Raw genomic sequence first — 24098 nt, forward strand, 5'->3', positions numbered from 1 at the left:
CAACCGCAGTACTTTATGTCTTTCGATCATTTTCTATAATCCACAGATTTTACAGTGCATCATTTTACAAAGCACTTCGTTTCTAAGAATGCGTGTTATAGTTCAATTTAATTTTGGTGGAGGCAAAATCACTGCACATAATCTTATACACAGCCAGGGCATGAAATTGGCACCCGCCCACCCGCCAAATGCGGGTAACTTTTGTGATTGGCGGGTGAAACTGTCAATCTACCTGCCACATTGGCGGGTAGCCAATGATAATTGAGTGATTCAGACTCGTAACTATCGGTAAGCAGGGTACGCGGTTGCTTACGGGCCTGGTCCAATCAGGGGCCCGCATCACTAGAAGACATTGATTGACAGCCGGGGCCCCCTATCGCATTTTCATTACTCACACAATCCCAGCATCCCACGTGCAGCCACTGACCAAGCGGAAGTGAGAACGGGTCAAATTCATTTCCTAGTTTCTGATATGAAGACGAGACGTGTGTGTGACTCGAACATCTAACATTTACCAACAAAACGTACAGCGAAAGACCGTCAAAACATTTCAGACCGTCCTGCCAACATGTAGACATTTTAACATCAATGTACGCTGGAACAATTTTACACTCTAAAGTCAGCGCTGCTGTTTCAAATTGTCGGCTGCAGCGGGCGGGACTGCTCCGTTTCCCCTGCGACTGACGCGCACACACAATCACACACACAAACACACGCACGCACAGACACACACACAAACGCACATGGTGGATGCAGGAAAAAACGCAGACGAGACGTAAAGGATGACCTAAATTGAGGACAGCTACGTTATTGTAAGTGCAATGATAAGTTAAAGTCCAATAAGTACTTTATTAAACCGTATGAATGTGTCCCAGGCCAGGATAGGAAATTAACTAACAATGTAAAGATTAACAAGCCACTGACAATGACAGATATGTTCATATTTGATTCATCCAATAAATTATTTTGTGTCTTAAATCCACCAGCCTTTTTCATATTTTACCAACATTTGCAGCATCCTGAGCCTTTTTGGTAAAGTTCCTAGAAAATCTCAGCCCAGAATAATGAATTAATAGTAATAAGTATTATTCTCCCCAAAACAAGTTTCCTTTTTATTTATTTTTTTATTTTTAAGAACTATACAAAAAAACATTCATGTGTTATGGTGCGCATTCACCAGTGTTTGGTTGTTGTTGTGGTGCGCGTAGGCTACTCCTGATTTTGTCAGTCATCTCATCTCTTATATGCAGTGGCATAACGAGCCAACACCGGGCCCCTATGCAGGATTATCAAGGCGGGCTACCATCAATAGGACAGGACAGGATCATAGAGTCACAGCAATTCCTGTTTTTCACCTTTATGACGCAAAAAAAAAGTGGCTGGTAAAAAGTCCCTGTGGCAGGTGGATTTAAAAATCCACCTGCCACAGTGGCTGGTGGTCAAAAAAGTTAACTTCATGCCCTGTACACAGCTAATAGTAAAAGAAAAGTGAGAAAATACTGTATGTTTCATTGTGATTTAGGGTGAGTGTACGCGTTAAAGTTACTATAACTACAATGTTAATTTCCACTACTATCTGATGAACTATATAAACATATATGTTACTATTTGATGTAGAGTTAGCTTAAAGCTTTATCTAGAGTCCTAGGTCACAATTTAGAATAAATAAAGAATGAACCACCAAAATGCCTAAAGCTTTTCATGATAAAATGAGTCCAGGCTTTCAGCCACGTTCCCAAGCTCAACATCAGGGCGACCCACAGGAACTGCTCAGTGATTTTTGTTTCAATTTGAAAATAAAGATTTTAATCTACGACAGATTAGATTGTAGTATTTTATGCCGAGATGTCAGCGATATTAAGATAGTGAAGATTTGTGGTGCAGCATTGTCGCTTGAGTGCAACATTTCCTTGCCAAAGAGTGAGTGCATTGACAGGAAAATATTTGAGTCAAGATGAGTGGGTGGGGGTGTGAAGGTTTTTTTGTGATGGTGGTCGCCACAAAACCACTTGAGAGTTTGTGCATGCTGTTGGTTGTCGTATGAATTTCAGTCTATAGGAACTTGCATGACTGTTGTTGTCAGTGATGGCAATAAGGCGTTATAAATAATGGCGTTACTAATTTCCTACTTTTTTTTAGTAACGAGTAATCAAAACGATTACTCTTCCCATCTTAATAACGCCGTTACCGTTACTGCCAAAAAATACTATATAATATTACTATATTTTAAGCTATTTTTTTTCATCAGACCAACTAGATCTCTGAGTCTGAGCCGAGAGGCAAATACTTTTTTTTACTGTTCTTCCTTGGTAGATAAATTGGCTGACGATTGGCTGAGGTTGCCAGCACACAAGTATAAAGATCAGGCCACTTACGTTATTTGCACTACAAAGAGTGTATATATTTGTTATTTATTTTAACTTAACAAGCATAATTTAATTTTGCCCAGTTGTGGCCTGTTGAGGTGTTGTGTTATTTGTATCGATCCACTATATAAACAAAATATCTACATACATGGCATTTCATGGTCTCACTTTGTCCCACAGCAACATTAAAATAGTTTAGATTTGTGTACATTGTTTCTGTTAATAATGTATTGTATTAAGTGTCCATTTCATTATAATATTCAGATTCATCATAAATAATTCAACATGCACATGTATTTTAAGTTCCATTAAAGAGGGTAATTTGTAACTGAATAACTAATTTAGTTACTTTTTGGAAGAACTAACTAGTAACTGTAACTAATTACTTTTAAAAAGTAACTTGGAATATATCTATATATATATATAAAGGAATATATGTGGGATATTCCAGCATTTCCATATCTACAAAAGTGACACACAGTACACGTAGCCTATATCTTATACTTATTAAAACAATTAAATTAAGTTAAAAATGGTTTACGTCATATGTGTGAAGGGGTGTATAAATGAACTGTGGGTGTTAAATATAATTGAAGTGTGAAGCAGGAAGGAAACTGACAGCCTTTAGCACATTGTTGGTGGTGGTGTTAGTTGTACTCTAAACAGTTGAAGAAATGTCCATGTTCATATTTTGCTGAACCCCTCAGTGATCTGACAAAACATAGCAAGAAGTTTGTACTCAAGTTAAAGTGAACTGAATTGCAACAGTCTACAGGGCCATGTGTTTGCACTGCTCTCATTATCTTGCTTAGTGGAACCATAAATGTCGACACACGTAGTTTCCTAAAGCACATTTGGCCAGTTAACACATGAAATATGAAATACTTCTTCAGGTGGAGTAAGGGTGAATTTGTACTTAGTCACTAATTGGGTTAACAGCGTTTGTGGTCTTTCAATGATAATCAAATGCAGTTGCAGTGCAATTTGATCACAGCATCTTTTTCCATTGAGCTTCCTAGTGGCATGTGAACACACTAACCCAATCATTCCATATTTACCACTCAAGGATAATGTATCTTTAACAAACATGTTCTGTATTGCCTCTCTAAAACAAGTTTCAAGTCCCCGAAAGCTGATTTTATAAAGCATACTGAATACGGACTAGGGGCTGTTTTAAACATGCAAAAATGAGGTACTTACAAGGAGAAGAGAAAAGGAAATTTTAATGATTATGATTAAAGCCACATGCAAAAACAAGTATGATTTCCAAAGTACCTCATGCATTGTGCTTCTGCCCACGTCACTAAAATCATCTTTTGACTGCATTTTACATCGTCCATCTCACAATAGAAGCTTGTCAGACCCGAGACCTAACAAAAGACAAGGATTACATTACATATTTTATATTTCACCCACGGGTGCTTACAGTGTGAGCTGACCACGAGGGACCCTCAGCACTTACAATGTGAGGGCCTTTCAGTCTCTAAGCAAGTATGACTAGACTTTAACAAACCGATTAAACTTAAACTGCATTGAAATCGAAGTTTGAGGACAATATAAAACAGCCTTTTCTTTAGCAATTAGTCATAAAAACCAAAGTTCAATGTGCCACCACAGCAGGAACGTTGGTACAACTGGACACTTTGTTACTTCAATCAAATATCAACAACCAATAAAACATTGTCTTATCCACCCCTTCTGTAAATATAAAACCATCTGCTTGACTGAAATATCTATTTCTACGAATATTGCCACCAAACACTAAAATAAAACAGACTGGCAGTTTGTTTGTGGTACTGAACTCAACCGCAGTACTTTATGTCTTTCGATCATTTTCTATAATCCACAGATTTTACAGTACATCATTTTACAAAGCACTTCGTTTCTAAGAATGCGTGTTATAGTTCAATTTAATTTTGGTGGAGGCAAAATCACTGCACATAATCTTATACACAGCTAATAGTAAAAGAAAAGTGAGAAAATACTGTATGTTTCATTGTGATTTAGGGTGAGTGTACGCGTTAAAGTTACTATAACTACAATGTTAATTTCCACTACTATCTGATGAACTATATAAACATATATGTTACTATTTGATGTAGAGTTAGCTTAAAGCTTTATCTAGAGTCCTAGGTCACAATTTAGAATAAATAAAGAATGAACCACCAAAATGCCTAAAGCTTTTCATGATAAAATGAGTCCAGGCTTTCAGCCACGTTCCCAAGCTCAACATCAGGGCGACCCACAGGAACTGCTCAGTGATTTTTGTTTCAATTTGAAAATAAAGATTTTAATCTACGACAGATTAGATTGTAGTATTTTATGCCGAGATGTCAGCGATATTAAGATAGTGAAGATTTGTGGTGCAGCATTGTCGCTTGAGTGCAACATTTCCTTGCCAAAGAGTGAGTGCATTGACAGGAAAATATTTGAGTCAAGATGAGTGGGTGGGGGTGTGAAGGTTTTTTGTGATGGTGGTCGCCACAAAACCACTTGAGAGTTTGTGCATGCTGTTGGTTGTCGTATGAATTTCAGTCTATGGGAACTTGCATGAGTGTTGTTGTCAGTGATGGCAATAAGGCGTTATAAATAATGGCGTTACTAATGGCAATACTTTTTTTCAGTAACGAGTAATCAAAACGATTACTCTTCCCATCTTAATAACGCCGTTACCGTTACTGCCAAAAATGTGGCGCGTTACTATATTTTAAGCTATTTTTTTTCATCAGACCAACTAGATCTCTGAGTCTGAGCCAAGAGGCAAATACTTTTTTTTTACTGTTCTTCCTTGGTAGATAAATTGGCTGACGATTGGCTGAGGTTGCCAGCACACAAGTATAAAGATCAGGCCACTTACGTTATTTGCACTACAAACAGTGTATATATTTGTTATTTATTTTAACTTAACAAGCATAATTTAATTTTGCCCAGTTGTGGCCTGTTGAGGTGTTGTGTTATTTGTATTGATCCACTATATAAACAAAATATCTACATACATGGCATTTCATGGTCTCACTTTGTCCCACAGCAACATTAAAATAGTTTAGATTTGTGTACATTGTTTCTGTTAATAATGTATTGTATTAAGTGTCCATTTCATTATAATATTCAGATTTATCATAAATAATTGAACATGCACATGTATTTTAAGTTCCATTAAAGAGGGTAATTTGTAACTGAATAACTAATTTAGTTACTTTTTGGAAGAAGTAACTAGTAACTGTAACTAATTACTTTTTAAAAGTAACTTGCCCAACACTGGTTGTTGTGAAGCCCCTCCCCTCTGCTGTGTATAAAAGGTGTGTTATCACCAGACACACACACACACACTCAGAGATCACCGCCAGCAATGGAAACATCTTCAGTCCTGCTTGTGTGCATTCTGATAACATGTTCAGGTGTGCTGTTTTTTGATTGTATAACACTGTCTTTATCATGGAAGCTGTTGTTTAACATTTTTTTGTTTTTGTCTCTTCGCAGTCTGGACAGTCCACGGTGGAAGCTTCGAGGTCAACATTGATGACCAGGAGCAGATGGAAGTGGACATTTCTGTGAAGGCCGGCAAGGTAACGTAAACACGTTGATGGTCCAGCATTCAACACTAAACTTGACTTTGGGCTTGACCTAACCCTAACCAATCAAACCTTTAACCCTGACTTTATTTCTGATTCCAGCCTAAACCCAACCTGAATAAACTCAGGCTCATGATCAGTGGTGGCAGTAGTGCTTAGATCTTTAGCTTAAGTAAAAGTACCCCTGCAACAAGTAAATACAGAAACAGAATTTACTTAAAGTTTCAAACGTTAAAGTATTCGTTCTGCAGAAAATGGCTTGTGGCTCATATAGTATTAGCCTACTTCAAATTTTGACAAATACATTAATACACACTAAAAATGTCCCAATATGCGCTTACAAATAATGTGTTCCTAATAAAACCATTTATTAGTTGTTTAGTTACTGTTTATTTAACATTTTCCCATGACATTAAGTATTATTTTCAGAAGTCATCCCTTTGCTAAGTATTAAAAATATGTGCCACTTTTATCTGCAGCTTCCAGGTGTGTGCTGGGCGTGCAACTGGGCTTTAAAGAAGGTGAAGAAACTAGCTGGACGTAACGCCACTGTGGAGGTGAAAGAAAATGTCTTAATGACTGACATCTGAGTGAGCAGTATGATCTAGTTGGTGGTGCATTGTGTTATGAGCAATAATGATAATTTCTACTCTTACAGAAACTGACTTCAAAGTTAAATTCCATCTGCAACCAAATTGGCCTCTTAAAATCTCTGTGCCACAAGTTTGTGAAGACACACCTACCAGAACTAATTGAGGAGCTCACGACCACTGATGATGTGAAAACGATCTGTGTCAATACTGGAGCCTGCAAGTGAGTTACCAGCCCACCATTATATCATCCAACTAACAATATAACCAAATAGTTCATTTCATTATTCAGATATTATTACAATCACTTGAGTATTTTCCAATGTATGCTACTTTATACTTCTACTCAACCACATTTCAGAGGAAAATATTGTACTTTTTACTCCTCTACATTTATCTGACAGCTAGACATATGAGCAGTTTATTACACGACACTGTTATAGATTAAACTACACAACACAACACAACACAACACAGTATGAGGTAGTTAGGTTTCACCTTGACCAACTACAACAATAAACCACTTACATATTAACATTTATAACAATTAAGGATGCACCGATCCGACTTTTTCAGTCCCAATACGGATACTGATGCCTGGGCTTTGTGTATCTGTCGATACCTGATACCATTCCGATACTGTTGTTGAATTAATAATACACTGTATACATTCCACCTTATACCTTCCTTCCACCATGTGGAAGTGACTACGGCCCGTGGATCTGTTAATTTTTCCGATCCACAATCCAGCTATTTTGTCAATATCGGGACCTATATACGATCTTAATATCGGATCGGTGCACCCCTAATAACAATGACATAAACAAATTAGAATGTTTAATACTTTACATACATTATATTGGTAAGTAACATTTTGAATGCAGGACTTTGACTTGCAATGGAGTATTTTCAGTGTGGTATGCAACTTTTAGTAAGTAAATGATTGAATACAACTTCCACCACTGATTCTCCATTACATTTGAGAATTATTTTGATCTTTGCCTGGTTTTCTTATGTACTCTCTTCAGGTCAAAGGAGTTGTTTGACCTGTACTTCTATCAAAAGGACGAGGAGTCATCAATTGCAATTAATGAATATCCCTGATATCGTATGCATGTACAATAATTAAGGTGCACTTAATTCGTAAGAAAAACATAAACCACAATTGTTTCAAAAATCAATCAAGAATCTCTTTCAGCTTTCTTTTTGTCTTTACTTTGTGTTGCAGTTTTCCTTGTATCTTGATATATTTTGCAATGCCTGTAATGCTATTTATCTGTGCACAGATTATATCAATAAATGTTTGCATTTCAAATTGTATGAATATTATTTAGTCAGATGAGACACAGTGTCAGTTTAGTATTGCATCTGCAACCCTTAAAGGGGAATCAATCAGTATTTGTGAACATGAGCTACTCTCTGTCAAAGCCAGAAACCAGAGAAGTCTCAACCAAGTATAAAGTCTGGAGCTGCACCATAGACTGATTTTGTGGACCCACAGAATATTTTTCTTGTTTTATTCCCAAATGAGCTTTATTCTGCTTTTACTCTGAAAGCCATGCCCACCGAAGGGGAAACCAATCGACACCACAAATGACAAAATGCCTGTAGCTAAAAAACATTAGATTTTTTTTTATAATGTCAAATGATTATTTTATCAATCTATCTCTACCAGAGAGGACAAGCTATTAGCTAAGTTAGCTTTACGTTAGCAAGCTGAGGCACGTGCCAACAGAATACTGCATAGCTTTTGGATTTATCAACATTCCACTATAACACAAGTTGCATACTGCCAACATGCTTTAGCTTAATTTATAAAAATAAAGTTGGCCTAAAACTGACATATGTGATAACAAATTCATTTTGAAAATGGGCATAGTTTCCCGTTAACCAGTTAAAGTCTCATAACTCCAACTTTGGTGACTAACTTGCACACTTCTATGGTTCAATAAAATTGACACTTGGCTTTGAAACTTCCTTACAAACCTTAAAAACAAAAAAATCCTTTTAACATATTGACATACATGAGACGGCCATAAAGCAGGTGACAAGCACATGCAAACCAAAAAAAAAACATGATTGTTATGGGATTCTGTAGACATTCATGTTCCCAAGAGACGAATCTCGGTGATCTCCTGACTTTTCATCAACTACCATTATTAGTTGTGTTCGATATTGTCAAACAAAAGAGTAAAATGTTAGTTGTTCAGGAGGATTTATATGAACCAGGAAGAATCTCTTCATAGAGATAAAAAAAAATAAAAAATAGGCCACTGAAAGACAAACACATCATGAGTCACTTTAATTATTTTTACATATCAGATCATACAGTAATTCAGTGGATGCATCATGACACAAACACACTGCTACACATAACAAACTTAAGACTTTCACAGATACACATAAATACGGCATACAAAATACATGAAACATATAAGCCATTTACACAGTATGTCCGAGGATGCCATGTCACTGGTGGTTCTGTTAGTGCAGTTTGCTCCTTTTGAAGATTTAAGTGTGCAGCCTCAAGGGATCACTGCTTACTAAACCTTAAAAGGATAGCACCCTTATTAAAAAAACGTTCTGTGTTTATGATTTCACATGACTCAAAATTCAGTCTCAGTGATAACAGATCTGCCATCGTCACTGAAGTACATTTTATTTCCCACCTCTTCATGAGGAGGCTGCAGCAGAGAGCAGGCACTTGCTGTGGCGGTCAATGAAGTGTCCATGTGATGGACTGCTGTCCCAGCTCTGCTTTAAGGTCTGCCTGTCCAGTTTGTTGAGTCCCTGAGAGCAAAGACGGAGATCCTTGACCAGCTCTGACAAACCATCCAGACCTGCACTGTCCCACGGACCAGTCACCTCACAACCTGTGGGGGAAACAACAAGAAGCTTATTTTGGCTCACCCTTGTATTAGGGATTATTTTATTAATAATAATATTATTCATATTAAAAGGTCCAATTTGTAATATATTTACTGTAATAAATCCAAATATCCAGTATTTTGAATTTGTACTGCAGTAACTATTTTAAAGACTAGCTGTCAGTATTACATACTGCACCTTTAAGCATAGATGGTATAACTATAATATACAAAGTCAAACTAACTTTAACCAAAACAGAACAAAATCTAAAATGTAGTTCATATCAGTTAAAACACTGTATATTGATTCAGGTCATTAGTTATTTTCCTCCTCCTATTCCATGCTTTCTAAATGTATTCAGAAAGGGCAAAATCTGGAACACAAACGTTTTTAGACAATGTCACAAATCAGGACATATAAAAAGGACAGTAGAAAATAAAATTAATTTAGTTTTCCACTTCATTCAATCCACAATAGTAACTTCTAGTTTAAATATGTGGTGGCAATGCTAGATACCACAATGTGCCAATGTAGCAAATCTTACTAGCAAGTTATACTTAACATAGTATTCACATTTATAATGGTAATATGCCTCTAAAGGCAAAGCAAGCAAACGAATGTAAACAATGTAGGTTTTAAATACTTATTACGTTAATAAATTGGCTCTATAACCAAATACAATATATGTTTTATGAGTAAGAAACTGCTTTCAGCCCGTTTATTAGGCCTCAAGGAGGATAAGAAACGGTGAATGTGCACCTTACACACACACACACACACACACACACACAGGCTACCTGTAACTTTATGACCCATACACATGCACACGTACGTACCCTGAAGGTTTAGAAGGGTCAAAGGTCGACAAGCCTCTCTGAGAGAGCTCAGGATGTTGTGAAGTCCTGCTGAGGTAACAGACGGATTACCTGATAGGTTCAGACTCACCAGAGTCGGACATGAAGGCAGGCACCTGGAAGGAGAAACCAAAAAGTTCAATAGAGAAATATAATGATAATTCTGAACAGATGTTCACAGACCTTTGGCAGCATGCTTCCAAGACATAATTTCATCATATTTATGATTTGGTGATTATCATTGAAATTATGCATGTTCTCACAAAAGAATGCAGTGGCACACACACACAAGCACAAGCACATGCACACGCTCACCTAGCCAAGGTGGCTACACTGCTGTCTATCAACCCGTTTGCTGCCAGACTCAGGTGGGTCAGTGAACACTCGTCCTACGAGGAAAAACAAATTCTTTGCTTTGCTTGTACTGTAGGTACAGTTATACTTAATGCTCTCAATCAATCCACACAAGCATGATATTTGTATATTAAATTGTTTGTTTGCAGAGTACAGAACATGATTTATGTGCGTGTACTTGTGACAGGATTTTGGTGAGGTGTTCCAGCGCTGGGTAATCAGCCGGACCCCTGCGGATGGCAGACAGGTCCAGGTGTGTAAGACTGTGGAGAGGCAGAGTCTTCAACACCAGCTCAAAACCAGTGGAACCCAGTGCATTGTGGGATAGACACACTGATTTCAGGTGGCCAGTTCCTGAAAGATAAGGGTATTATTTTAGTAATCTATACGCTCATTTTTAAAACCCCCAATAATCTTTTTTTCAAGCTGAAATAGATTCTATGTTGGATCATGATACAAAATATTGGCTTGCAAGGATTTGATTAACAGAGGACACTCGAGTTCAGAGCTTTATTGATTCTGCTCATCACTCACTACAAGCTCTAATCTAAAACCTATCATGGTAAACACAACTGTCTCTATCCCATTAACTAACCTAATATCAAAACATCCATGAAGCACACTGACTCTGCCTGTTAGAGAGCTACCTGTCAGAGCGTTGGCTAGTAGCAGTCGATGCTGCTGTAGGAAGCGAGCAGTGAAGCCACAGGCCTGCAGAGACAGCTTGGCTAACAGAGGGCAGCAGGACAGCAGACAGGACAGGGCCTCGGATACACCATCACCCAGCTGGTTCATACTGAGGTCAAGCTCCTCCAGGCACTGCGAGAGGAAAACAAGCACAAACAGAAATGTGCATGAGAAAGAATTCTCGACTAAATTGAATTTATATTAAACTGATGGCCTGTCACTCTCAGATGGAAAAATGAATGTGCATTGTGTTGTTTACACACTGTTTGTGACACTTCAAACCAAGGAGGGATATGACTTCTGTCTCTAAGCAAGTGTGAATAGACTTTTACACACTGCATTGCACAACTGCATTCATTCTTCAAAACAGCCTTTTCTTTAGCAATTAGTCATCAAAACCGAAGTTCAACGTGCCATCACAGCAAGATCATTGGCACCACTAGTAGACACCTAAGTCAGTTCAACCAAATAGCAAGAACCAAAAACATTTTCTCACTCACCCTGAAATGTAAATTTGTAAATAAGAATCCTGCCCCCCCAACGCACGTAAAATAAAGCAGCATAGCAGTTTGTTTGTGGTACTGGACTCAACAGCAGTACTGCATGTCTTTCCATTATTTTCTATAATCCATAGATCTCAGTGAATACAGTGCTTTGGTGGTGGCAAAATCGCTGCAGCGGTCTGACCAGCTAAGAGTAAAAAAAAAAAATTGAAAATATGATTTATTGTGATTAAGGGTGAGTGTACACTTCAAAGTTACTATAGTATTAATGTATCTAATTTAGACTAACTACAATTTAAATTTTCAACACTATGTGGATCCAAACAGTGAAGTTATGGGACCAAATTATCTTTAAAAGGCAACACTGATGACAGCAGTTGAAATGAAAGCTGACTCGTCCAGCTAGGCTGTTTACCGGAAACGCAGGATGACTCAGTCCCTTTAAGGCATTTACTGCCTTCTCCAGCCCTTCCCCTGTAATGCCATTGGCAGAAATGTCCAGCAGCCGAAGCCGAGGCATGGTGATTGTTGTGGCAACCAGCTCGGGGAGAAGGTTGTCGTGGAGACGGTTGCCGGAAATACGTAGCTCGGTGAGGCTGGCCTGCAGTTTTAAGGCACGCAGGAGCGGGTTGAGGGAGGAGGGAGCCAAGCTGAGGCCGCACACAGACACAGAGGAGCTCCCATCCTGCACCTCACACAGCCGGGTGACACGCTTGTTCTCATCTGCAGGGAGACAAAGACATGCTCAATGATGGGTTATCAAAATGTGCATTTCTGTTTTTGTGTGCATTTGTGCGTGTGGCTCACCCACTGCCAGGCTGTTGCAGGCCTTCTTGTAGCGCTCGGGGAGAGGAGGAAGATCCCAGGAGCAAACTTCAGCCAGAACCTGCAACAACACAACATCTTAATTCTGTCCTGGTGAAAATAAGTCAAAGTAACCTTAAAAAGGCACTTTTCTCAATGCCTGTCCTCAAACTGGCCTCACCTCTTCATTGGTGTGCAGGACAGCCAGCAGCAGGTCCTGGGGCGAAAGCAGAGCACCTTCCTTCTGCAGTGAGAGGCGAGGCAGGAGGCCACATTTCTGGTAGTAACGCTGAGCGGCCTGCTCACACAGCCACGACACAGTGCAGGAGTCTGCCTCACTGGAACACAGTGGAATGAGGATATGTATAAAAACTACAAAATCACTGGTGTCATTCATTCATATAAAAAATAGTTCCATATATACGCCAACCTTTGCGGAACTGGGATGAGGAAAATATCTTCCTGAACTCTGACCCTCATTCTGATTGGTGGAGGCTGTAATGTAGGCATGGAAGCAGCGAAGGTTTGAGCTGGAGCCTGGAATAAATTGAGAAATAAAAAATACATATGAGCAAAACAGATTTGTTTCTTTAAAAGGGGAACTCCACCAAATCCTGAAATTAGATCAAGACTCAGATCTGCAAATGCTGAAACTGTGCAACGCGACTCATGCAAAGTTATGATGCAAATACACAAACTCAATTTATATTCAAGGTACAGCTGAAGATATTAAAGCTGCAGCAGTGTCTTAAAATGGCACCATCTTCTTGATTGTATGTCTCTCTCTCTCTCATTTACCAGCATATTCATCACTGCCTAAAGTTAATTAAGAAAAAAAGACTCCTGAAGATTCCTGACAAATGATGTTCCACTTATGGCCCCTAGTGATGCTGAGACATTAATAATTGTCTAGCTGCTGTCACCGTTGTCCTAAATAAGTAATGTGAAATCTCTTTCTGAACTTGAAATGAGTCCTTTCATAGGTACATTACCTTTGGCAAATAATACGGTGCATTTCTCTAGATTTGACTTCATCTGTAACTCATCAGAATAAAAAGCAGGATACAGACATTTTTTTCACACCTGTATGTGTATTTGTGGGGGTGGTGGCGTCTCAGGTCTCATGTCGTCATCATCTGTAACTGTGGGGCTGTGTGACCTGTTGACCTCTCGTCTGCCCAACCGGACCATCCCTGGCATCTGAGTCATTTTGACCTGGTGAGGCTTCAGAGTGCTGTTCTTCTTCAGAGAGAGACTCCTGCTGGAGCAGGAAGGAACTGCAGAACCTGAAAGAGAAGAGAAGCATCAAGAAGGTCAAATAAGCAAAGACTTGTGGAGTAAAATAGAATTAAAGAAAAAAGTCAAATCATTACCTCTGCAGGTTTCAGAGTATGAGTGCCTGTTTTGACTCCTTGCTGCTGAAGACAAGGCAGTGTCCTCCCCTCTCATCCCATTCTGTTCTACTCGAAGCCTCCTCTTCTTCTTCGGCTGGTTTTCCCCCAAATCATCCTCCAGCCACTCATCAGCCAGATACTCATCCTCAGGAACCAGGGCTGATTTGTTGTTGGTAGAAACAGCTGGTGTGCTGGAGAATTGAGGCTGTGACAGACCCTGGAGAAGAGTTTTGGCGCTGCCTAAGCCTCGAATGGCACTGTGGTACTCCTCTCGTACAAAGACAGATGGCGCGGGAGCCTCCCTGACACTTTCTCTACCCGAGTTGGGAATTGGGTTGGCTTCCTTAATTGCGGGGACTTCCTTTTGACTCTGGGCTGCTGGAAAGCTGTGTCGAGGGCGGACGGAACGGAGAGGACTAACCGGGCTGTCAGAGTCGCTGTCGTCTGAGGAGCTGCCGTTATTCTATGGAATACATTATACATACAAATGACATACTGCAATTGTAGATGTAAAGAATTAAGTTTCAGAGGCGGGGTTTCCCTAGGGGCAACCAAGTTAAAATCAAGACTTTTGAAGGCCCTTTTAATATCATATAGAATGCAATTGAATACTTGTTTCACCAGCCAAAGTATGAAAGTATGATGGAAAACCAGTAGTATGATATGGCCTACAAGGATTTGTATTATATCACATTATTTGCAGTACATCCCAGAAGTAAATTATTATATTTCATAATTATTAACAAGACCTGGACTCGTATAAGCAGCATTAAGAATTTATGGATGGATTAACCAATTAAAAATTATGAATGAATTAATTAAAACAGCTACTGTAGCTAGCAGTAGCGACAGTGTTTGCTACAGGATTAAACAGCCTCTTGCAGCACAATCCACTGTCGCAACTTTTAGTTTATAGGTGTTTAAAAGGTCATAATCAGATACAAAAACATTATAGTATTTAGTAGATTTATCTACATATCAATAAGCAATTGGCAGACTTTACCCCATAGAGAACAGCAGCCTGTGTTCCTCGGGCTCTGTGTCGCTGTGTTGAGCCGTTGCTCTTCCACCGTTTGGGGCTGGCAGGTACTGCCTTCACCTCTGAGTTCCTGTTGGTCCAAGGCCAGCCTTGGCTGGAGGAACAGCCCCCTCCAGAGGACGAAAGCGGCTCTGAGTTTTCAGCATCAAACAGCTGGCTGTCCTGCAGGGCATCGAAAGGCTTGGCTGGGGCCGGAGCAGCAGGAACTGTGTTAGACAGAGATAAGTGGGGGAAAAAAAGAGAGTGAAAGGATATTTAAAAGGCAAACCAAGGCTAAACGGTTGTGATGATGTAAGGAGCTCACCTCCCCCTGCAAGCGCCTTCCTCAGCAGTCTCTCTGTAGCGATGCACTCCTGCTTGGTGTCCTGGTCTAACTCTCTGCTGTACGTCCTCTGCCACTGACGCAGGGTGTCCATGGCGGTGTCACCCTGACAGAGGATGGTAAAGCATGAGACAGATGCACACATTTTTCTAGGGGATGTGGGGTGAAATAAATATTACCAGGCAGTGATTTTAACCCCTTTTGGAGAGAATATGTCTGTTAGTTTTCACCCCTATCTAAGTAATAAGAAGAGATACAATCACCTGCTATTTTTCGGAAAACTGGTCCAAGTTAGGAAAAGAATAATTTACAGAAACTGAATTATCAGAAAGCCTCTTATTATTTTATGTGGAATTTGTATTACTTGGTAAAAATACCAACAGAAATGTTGTGTAAGGATGATATTTATTTACTCAACATTTTAAGGATTTCTGCTCTGAAACTTTAGCCTGGGTAAACCCTGACGAACTTCCGGCAAATTTGAGATTTGCTCTGCAAGTCAGTCTGGTGAAGAGCCCATTCAAACCCATTTCCAATGTCCCCGAAATCGAGGCACCAATCACAACCGCTGAGGCGGGCTTTACACCAATCACAACCGTTGAGGCGGGCTTTACGCGACGACGATAGCTCAGCGACGGCGAGCAGCTTTTTGTTTACATTCAACATGACGGCTACCGAAGCGCAGCGTCACCCGGATCGTTGGTCTGATTGGTTGGACTATCCAATGCGCCCAGAGGCATTTGAGCGCCGTCCATTGGTGACGCCCCTTTGGAAATGAACTGTCAATGAACCTTTCCCAGACCCACTCTCAGTTACAACTGAGAAGGGTCTGGTGTCAACCAGGCTACTGAAACTTATAACTAAAAAGAAAATGATGGTTACAGGAATCACGTCTATGCCTCCATGACTGGAAAGAAATAGGGAAAAATAAAACATGGAGCAAATGACATTTACGCTAAGAGGGGATTAGATGGAAGATGGAAGAAATGGTTTCACTATACTTGAACTTAAGACATAATAATTCTATTCATTACATAAGACATGAATATTTACCACCTAAAGTTTTTTTTTTTTTTACTAAATGAGCCACAAAAGTGTCTCTTTTTATGCATCGAGCTGTGTTTCTGAATTTCATCAGCTCAGCACATGGTGTAACTTATTTGTTTTGCTCCATGTATTTAACACAGTCTCTGAAACCTCTGTTACTGTAAAAGTAGCCCAATTCACATTCAGAAACATAGATTTAAGCAGTTTGCATCTTTCTGTGATAGACAGAATAAATGGTAAATAATACTAACTAAGGACCAAACGGTCTTCCTGCAGCATATCATTTTCTATTACAGAAGCATCTCCTGTAATTTACCAGGGGTTAAAATGCCACACACACACCTTGGAGTTGCGTTGGGTGACAGAAGCCCCCCGTTCCACCAAGAGTCTTGCAACTTTTAAATTGCCACAGGTGAGGGCATCGTGGAGAGGCGTCACTCCTTCGCATAAGGGACCACCAGGATCATTAACGTTAGCGCCGCGCTCCAGCAGCACTGCTACAACGTCTGCACGATAGAAAGAGGATGGAAAAGTTTTTTATTTTTTACAAATACAATTTTGGGTAAATACAGTTAATATAAAATGAGTTACCATAGTGACCGTGGTTGCAGGCCTCATGAAGAGGAGTCCAGCCACAATAGTCTCTGGGGTTCACCGGGTGACCCTGACATACAGACAAGCAGAACATCGTTAACGGCCATACAATCCAGGTTGGTTTTTACACTTTCATCTTTATTAACATCACTTCTTATTAGGGCTGCCCCGTCTTAGTCGACTAATCGGTCGTTTTGTTCTTAGTCAACTAAGATTTCTTTAGTCGATTAGTCATGTTTTATGCTTTTTTCATGCTGAATTACTTATTTCCAAGAAACGTACGAGCACATCTCTGGTAAACACAAGAATTAAAGTGGTGCTTTTGCATGACTCTTTGCGGAGAAACTCAGATTTACAGATCTGTTGATTAAATCAACTAATCGATTAGTCGATACAATGAGTGTTAGTCGACTAAGAATTTCTTCAATCGAGCACAGCCCTACTTCTTATGAATGATTTAAGCAGAGAAAGTCTCCTCTTGAAATTAAGTGAAATGATGTGTTTTTGTGAAGTAAATACTTAACAAGCTTAGGCAAGAAGCTTTGTTATTGGACTTCTGCTCAGTATAGTACAGTAAGTTTACTGTTTACTGAGGATTTTATTCTCATCTGTCTGACTTTCATCATGTTTTGTCTTGATTTTGCTTTTTTGGCTACATTTCTGATTTTAAAAAACTGCATAATGTCTTAAAACAAAAATGATAAATCTTGTTTTTCCTCACCTTTTCCACCAGATACTGGACCTGCTTTAGGTTTCCGTCTATACACGCTCTATGCAGAGACGTCTCGCCCTTCTCATTCCTCTTGTTCCACTAAAGCAGGAAAATGGATACAAAAAGAGTGGCCGGTAAAACACTGAAGACATGGAACACAAAGATGAGAGGATTGCGAATGCTTAGTGACAACTAATATATGACTCACCCTTCCTGCCTTCCTCCTTCCTGATACCATCTTTTCATAACCCTCCAAATCCTCATCTAGAAACCACATGAAGAGTCATGAGACAAACACAGAATGGCTTTGGGAAATGTTAAAATCCATTTGTTTAGAGATGTCAGGGGGGCAGAATGCCAGTTCTACCTGAGTCTGAGAGAACGACATCACTGTCATCCAGAGGTTCACTATTGTCCATCTCCTCTTCATCCTCCTCCCCGTCGCTCCCATCTGGACTCCAGCCCTGCGCAGCACACAGCTCGTGCAGCCTCGCTTCAGTGTCATCAGCGTTCGACGAGCCGAGTCGTCTCTGGGACGCCAGCCAAAGCCTTAACACGCGCTTCTGTAAGAGAGAAAGTGAGCGTTCATACACTGCATCTGTTTTAGACCCTTCCCAAAGTATTGTAAGTATTGTTCTTCAACATAGTATATGGATTTGCAGCTCTATAAAGAGGGTAATGGCACTGACACACCAACCCGATAATCGACCGTCGGACAGTCTGGCGAGGTCAGTGACTCGAGTCTGTTCGGTGTGTTCCGTGCTGTCATCCGTCGGAGGAGCCGTTGGCCTTCATTTTGGCCGACCTGACTTGCTGGGTCGGAGGGCGGGCAGTCAGACTCACTCCACCAATCTGATTGGTGGAGTGCTAACCCGGAAATGACGAGCGGGATAAGCGTGACGAACGGCTCTCATAATCTGACGAAAATCTTTTAAACTGACCTTTGTCCATCTGAAATGAAGACAGATTCAGCAACTGTATGGCCTATTTCTCGCTTAAAATGTTTTCAGAAACACGTTTCAGTGAACTATTTTAATATGAGATCGTACTTCGAACAAGCCGCCATTACTATCGGCTGGAGAAGCCAGACCCACGTGACGCGTTGTCATTTCCGGTTTTCATTTTTTGTATTATGTCTCGCGCAGAACGTACGCTCAAAACGGCGTCGCTTTGGTGTGTTCCAAGGCACTTTTTGGACCACGGGGAGCTGACTGATCAGTCCGACTGCCTCTTCTGCCGACGGTCAGCCGTTGGGTTGGTGTGTCTGGGGCTTAATATGCGTGAAAATGATCATCCTTTTTTAAAATCAGTTGAAGTCCAACTTTTTCTTATCCGATTCATTTTCCAAACTTTTAGCTGCTCATTCCAGCTCACCTGTAGTCTGTTCTGCCCAGACTTGTGGGCGCAGTGTGAGGCTGTATTGTAGCTGCTGTCTATATCCTCGAAGGCACAGCCGCTCTCCTCCTGAGCTGTTGCGATGTTCAGCCAAGTGCTACACTCCTGATATAGACACATACAAGTGATTAAATTACATGCAAGACGTATAGCTATAACATTGTAAATTATGTTGGACAGTTTGACAATCCAAACTAAGACTAGCAATCAAATATTAGGAAGCTCATCTTCCAAAATCTTACAGGTGATCAGCTGGTGATTTTTTTTTTTTTTATATACTTAAACCATTATAATGTATATTATATACATGATTTACCTATAATAAAACCCAAATAACAGCACTATGATCATCTTTTTCAAAAAAAAAAAAAAAAAAAAGAAAAGAAAGATAATGCTGGGTGAAGATCCATGTAGTGCATGTATACCTCAGTTGAGCTGCCCTGTCGTAAAGCCAGCTCCTGTCTGTAGTGCTCCACTGCCTTGCTGTGCTGTCTCAGGTCTGTGTAGGTCGCAGCCAGGGACACGTGGATGACAGCCAGCTCCCTGGCAGGCTTTCCCAACGCCTCAGCTCCCTTTAGCTGCACCACATAGACAACAGAGCTTAAAACAATTCATTCTTTTATGTGATACACTCAGATTGGAGAGGAGCAAAAAGTCAGTAAATATTGGGTGCTACAGTAAACATAAAAAAAAAATATATTTACCTGAGCTATATATGCATCCAGAGCTTTGCTGTAGCAGCCAACCTTACAGTAAAGGTCCCCTAGCTGCTCTGCCAGCCCCACGGCCTGATGGGAGCTGAGTCTTTTGCCCTGATCTTCCCCCAACTCTTCCTCCAATTTACAGCCCTGGTCCGCTATGTAATTCAAACAAATCACACCAACAGCTCAGCTATCTTGGTGAAAAAAATATTTTAACTATATACAAATAAGCAACAATACTGAGTGGATAAAACAAACTTGCTCTTTCACCATATTTGAAAACTTTCTTCACCGCCTGCCTGTCCAGTGGCTGCTGGGAACCCAGTAAAACGGCTTTCTTCAGAGATCGTCTAGCTGCTACGAAATCACCCAGACACAGCTGCACCTGTGGATAAATGTCATGGAGATGCACTACTTACAAAATGTACAGCCACAATAACCAAAAATGGGTCAGTTGGTTGAATGCAACTGGACTTTTTTTTTGCTATGGCTTTCTCTAAAATGAGTTCCTACCTTGCCAATGCAGTGAAAGCACTCGCTCTCACTGAACTTGTCTTTGTTCTTCCTCGCACACTCTTTGGCCTGTTCAAGGCAGCGCACGGCATTAGACAGTTGACCGTGACGGAAGTAGATGTTGCCCAGGTTAAAGTTTGCACGGTAGAGATCCTCCGGCAGCTGACTCTTTCTTTACAGGATGAGAATGGAGAATTCACAATTAACAATACTTTATGATAATCTTTTTATAGACACTTACTGTAAGTCCCTATTTTTACACGGTCAGTGAACAGTAAGTCTTCCTAACTTTTTACATTATAATAAAGTATCATTTAGGATGCTCTCACTCTGCAATGAAGACACTTCGTCGGATAAACTCGCTGCAACGTTTGGGCTCCCCCAGGTGATCACAGACCAGACCAAGATTGAGGAAGAGACGGGCTTTCATCTCACTAATCTCTCGCCCTGGCACAGTCCCTGGAGGTAGGAACAATGTAAAATGTAAGGACAAACAAATAATACAAAAAGCACAGGCACTAGATAATTAAATATGCTCCATAAAATTCTTGAGGATGCAAACAAGCACATAGCAGACCTTCTAGACGGTCATCCACAATGGCCAGGCTCTTCCTGAAGGCGTCCTCTGCTTGCTCCAAACTGTTCCTCGATTGGTCTGATTCATAACGGAAGAGGTAGGTTCGACCAATAGTGGCCAGCGCCCTTTGCTCCTCAGCATGATCTCTGACAGAACAAGCCAGGTCCAGGTGACATCGCTGGTGCTGAAGAAGAAAAAATACATTAAAACCCTTCCATTTTTCTCCCCTACATTTGTATCATCATAGTCTTGATGTAAAGATGTTAAAGAATTGGTTTAATGGCCACAAAAGCTTGCAATGCAGCCATTTTTAAAAGCAGACCAATTTACTTACTTTCAACGCAGCCTCAATGTTTCCCATCTCTGCGTAGCACTCGCCTATCTTACGATGGGCCACAGCTCGTCCAATCACATCGTTTAAAACCTCAGAGAGAGACAACTCCTGCTGGTGTTCTGTAATGGCGGCCTCATAATCACCTGAGATACACACAAAAATAGGAAGGAGGATGGATGAGTAGATTTAGAATATTCAGTAATCCAGAAACCACACTTTACATTACTGGAAACAATTAGATGGGTTTTGTGATAAGTGCAGAGACAGGACAACTAGTAACTCCAAACTGAGGGTTGAATCAATAAGGAGGCAGCAGCAGAACAGGAAGACAGCGGTGTGTAGGACTGTGAACCTTCAAATGTATGCAGAGGCTCAAAGTTGCTGATTGAAAACTACTTAAAACTCACCAGCATGGTCCTTATTATGTGAAGTCATTGCGACTAAATCAATGTATAGTTTGTAAATGCACACAGGCTGAGTTTGCAAGTCACGTCTATTGAAATCACATCTTTATATTTCACAAAATGATGAGTTACTCTGTGTAATCTGGATGATCACTACTATCTATTGTTTAAAAACTTCTAAAATATGTGTCCTTATGTACGTCTGTATATGCCACGTCATTATCCCTATCCTATTAATGACATATTCGACAGTAGTTTCAATAGTGTGACCAGCTACAAGATATAAGTTAGTGCAGTTGGACTACGTTAATGCTTTCCCCCCCGATGGTCCCCATATTAACCACTTACCATTTCTGGACAGCAGCTCTCCTAGCTGATTGCAGATGTTTGCTTCCTCTCTTAAGTTGTTGCTGGTCTGCGCTTTGCTCTTTGCTTTCTGCAGCTCTGCAGAGTAATCAAACATTACGTTTTTACACATCATCCTTTACCAGTGTAAACAATTAAAACAAATCAGAAAGCAAGTGAACGTGAAACTTACGTTTTATCTCCCGTGAAGAGCTCATCTTGATTTAGCACTGATGGACAACAGCTATGTTAGCTAGCTAACTAACGTACAGCTGGGAGTAAATAACAACGCAGCGCGCTTCACTTTAGCTTAGCGGTAATTGCCAAATCATAAATGAACAAATCAATAATTTTCACGTCGTTTTCACTGATAGTCTTTTCTGGTCCATTGATGTCCTCGCTGTCATTTACGTAACCGATCGTGTTCAATGTCTCATCAAATAGCGCTACATAGTAATGATTTCAGTAAACATCTTTTCGCTTTAGCTATCAGTAAACTTTACATTGCCCCGCCAGTACTGCGCGAGCCAATGACTTCAGTGCATCAGTAATGAAGCGTATATTACCCTGATGTTAGCCTGTCAGGCGCAGATCCCGCCTCGCTCACTGGGATTAAAAGGTCGTGTATTCAACCCTGACCATCTGCTAGAGTTTAGCACTTAAGCATAACGTATGTGATTTGTTGGCGTTTTTGTGGACAATGTACAGCATGAGAACAGACTGTACCTGTCTTTCTGACAGACTAAACTCAGGGCAACATATTAACTTTTAAAATGTCTACCGTTTATTGGGTAACGCCAGAGCGTGACGTAGTTCTACATAGAAACATTAGTGAAGGGTTAGCTCAGGTGAAACTCATGCCTTTTTGTTAAAACTAGTTGTAGTATATGCACTCAAATCCTATAGTACATAGGAGTATGTCAAAGTAAGGATCCAGAAGTAACAAACAGCACAAGAGCGCATGTTGATGAAAAGCTGCTGGTCTGACTCTACTGTATGTGGGCCAACTCAAGTCAATCAGGTCAAAAAGGTAGATGAGGTAAGAGCATAGAGTCAAATCTACTTTTGATGGAAATGTTCAGATCTAAACCCGATGTCACATTGGCACGTTGCTGTAGCAAGGGAGATAATGATTTTTGTTTTGTTTTAAAGAAATTTAAAGGTAATAGGTTGGGAGCCCATCCTGCCAGGGAAAAAAAATCTAAAATAATTTGAAATGGTAGAAAAAAAAATTACAATACCTCATAATAATAACAGAATAGGAAGTCAGATACTGTAATATCTCATAATTATTAGACATCGAAGAAATTGATCAATATATATCCATGGCCATTATAGTTGGCTTATTTGAGCTTATCCCAGATATATTGGAATTTGTTTATATGTGGGCTTTAATGTAGTACAGAAGATATGTTCCAAGCAGAAACAGGCTCCAGGGAGCGCTGGCAAGTTTATTTTTTTTAAATGTCCCACTCACTGTACAATAGCCTATATCTTAGTCACAATTGTTAAATAACCAAATTTAAGAGATCCCTATCAAAAATGTTTGTTTATGTAAAGATATGCGCTCCACTTCTTCTTCTATGAAATGTCTTGCACACATGCTATAAGACAAACTGAAACATCTGCATACTGTCTTCTGCAGAAAATGTTACTTACCATTAAAGCAACACTAAAGCACTTTTCCCGCGTCGGTGCCCCTACAGGTTGGAAGCGGAATTGTCCATTACTGCTGTCGTAATGTCTCATTATGTCTCATTCAAACTACAGATCCGCTACCCGATCTGGCAAACTTGCATAATGTAATGTAATGGACAATTCCGCTTCCAGCCTGTAGGGGGACCAAAGCAGGAAAAGTTCTCTAGTGTTGCTTTAAATAATGTAAATGCTAATAATAAGTAAATATTATTTAGCATTAAATAATATTTTCTGCAGAAGTCATTGTGTGCAGACTTTTCTGTTTGTCGCATGTTTATGTTGAAAAATAAATATCGGCCGAATATTGATATTGTGCAAAGAGTAACTGCTATAGTCTAATAAGATGGGTTTTCGCTGCCAACTAGTGGTGACAACATGCTTTTCCACTCACCCTGTAAAGCTGTGATGCTACATCAAAGCTGATG

The 24098-nt window shown here is 40.0% G+C and overlaps 2 protein-coding genes across 2 annotated transcripts; one reads left to right on the top strand and one right to left on the bottom strand.

Annotated features, from left to right (window-relative positions):
- Positions 1-5627: 5627 nt before the first annotated feature.
- Positions 5628-7843, top strand: nkl.4 (NK-lysin tandem duplicate 4). The gene is made up of 5 exons (XM_035994965.1): positions 5628-5764; positions 5847-5932; positions 6418-6495; positions 6597-6751; positions 7557-7843. Exons 1-5 carry the CDS (start codon positions 5716-5718, stop codon positions 7630-7632), a joined length of 444 nt encoding a protein of 147 aa, XP_035850858.1. The 5' UTR covers positions 5628-5715; the 3' UTR covers positions 7633-7843.
- Positions 7844-8802: 959 nt separating this feature from the next.
- On the bottom strand, positions 8803-22519 carry tonsl (tonsoku-like, DNA repair protein). The gene is made up of 28 exons (XM_031279100.2): positions 22169-22519; positions 21979-22074; positions 21227-21369; positions 20893-21076; positions 20645-20774; positions 20316-20487; positions 20073-20187; positions 19806-19957; positions 19527-19679; positions 19081-19206; positions 18074-18269; positions 17915-17970; positions 17716-17805; positions 16992-17064; positions 16743-16906; positions 15336-15459; positions 14996-15237; positions 13972-14455; positions 13682-13884; positions 13029-13135; positions 12780-12936; positions 12602-12680; positions 12210-12517; positions 11252-11423; positions 10783-10958; positions 10566-10639; positions 10233-10366; positions 8803-9401 (listed from the first exon to the last, which is right to left on the bottom strand). The coding sequence occupies exons 1-28, from the start codon at positions 22191-22193 to the stop codon at positions 9202-9204; spliced, it is 4335 nt and encodes a 1444-aa protein (XP_031134960.1). The 5' UTR covers positions 22194-22519; the 3' UTR covers positions 8803-9201.
- Positions 22520-24098: the final 1579 nt, after the last annotated feature.

Source organism: Sander lucioperca, chromosome 18, assembly GCF_008315115.2.
Source record: "Sander lucioperca isolate FBNREF2018 chromosome 18, SLUC_FBN_1.2, whole genome shotgun sequence".
NCBI lineage: Eukaryota > Metazoa > Chordata > Actinopteri > Perciformes > Percidae > Sander > Sander lucioperca.

What these genes read in the sequence shown, in the direction of transcription:
- tonsl (XM_031279100.2), bottom strand. Translation starts at nt 22,193, where the DNA reads ATGAGCTCTTCACGGGAGATAAAAC. An exon ending in CTCTTCACGGGAGATAAAAC is followed by an intron (nt 22,075 to 22,168) that starts GTAAGTTTCACG and finishes ATTACTCTGCAG; the next exon opens with AGCTGCAGAAAGCAAAGAGC. An exon ending in GACCCTTCTAAACCTTCAGG is followed by an intron (nt 9,402 to 10,232) that starts GTACGTACGTGT and finishes TTTCCCCCACAG; the next exon opens with GTTGTGAGGTGACTGGTCCG.
- nkl.4 (XM_035994965.1), top strand. Translation starts at nt 5,716, where the DNA reads ATGGAAACATCTTCAGTCCTGCTTGTGTGCATTCTGATAACATGTTCA. An exon ending in TTTCTGTGAAGGCCGGCAAG is followed by an intron (nt 5,933 to 6,417) that starts GTAACGTAAACA and finishes TTTTATCTGCAG; the next exon opens with CTTCCAGGTGTGTGCTGGGC. An exon ending in GACGTAACGCCACTGTGGAG is followed by an intron (nt 6,496 to 6,596) that starts GTGAAAGAAAAT and finishes CTACTCTTACAG; the next exon opens with AAACTGACTTCAAAGTTAAA.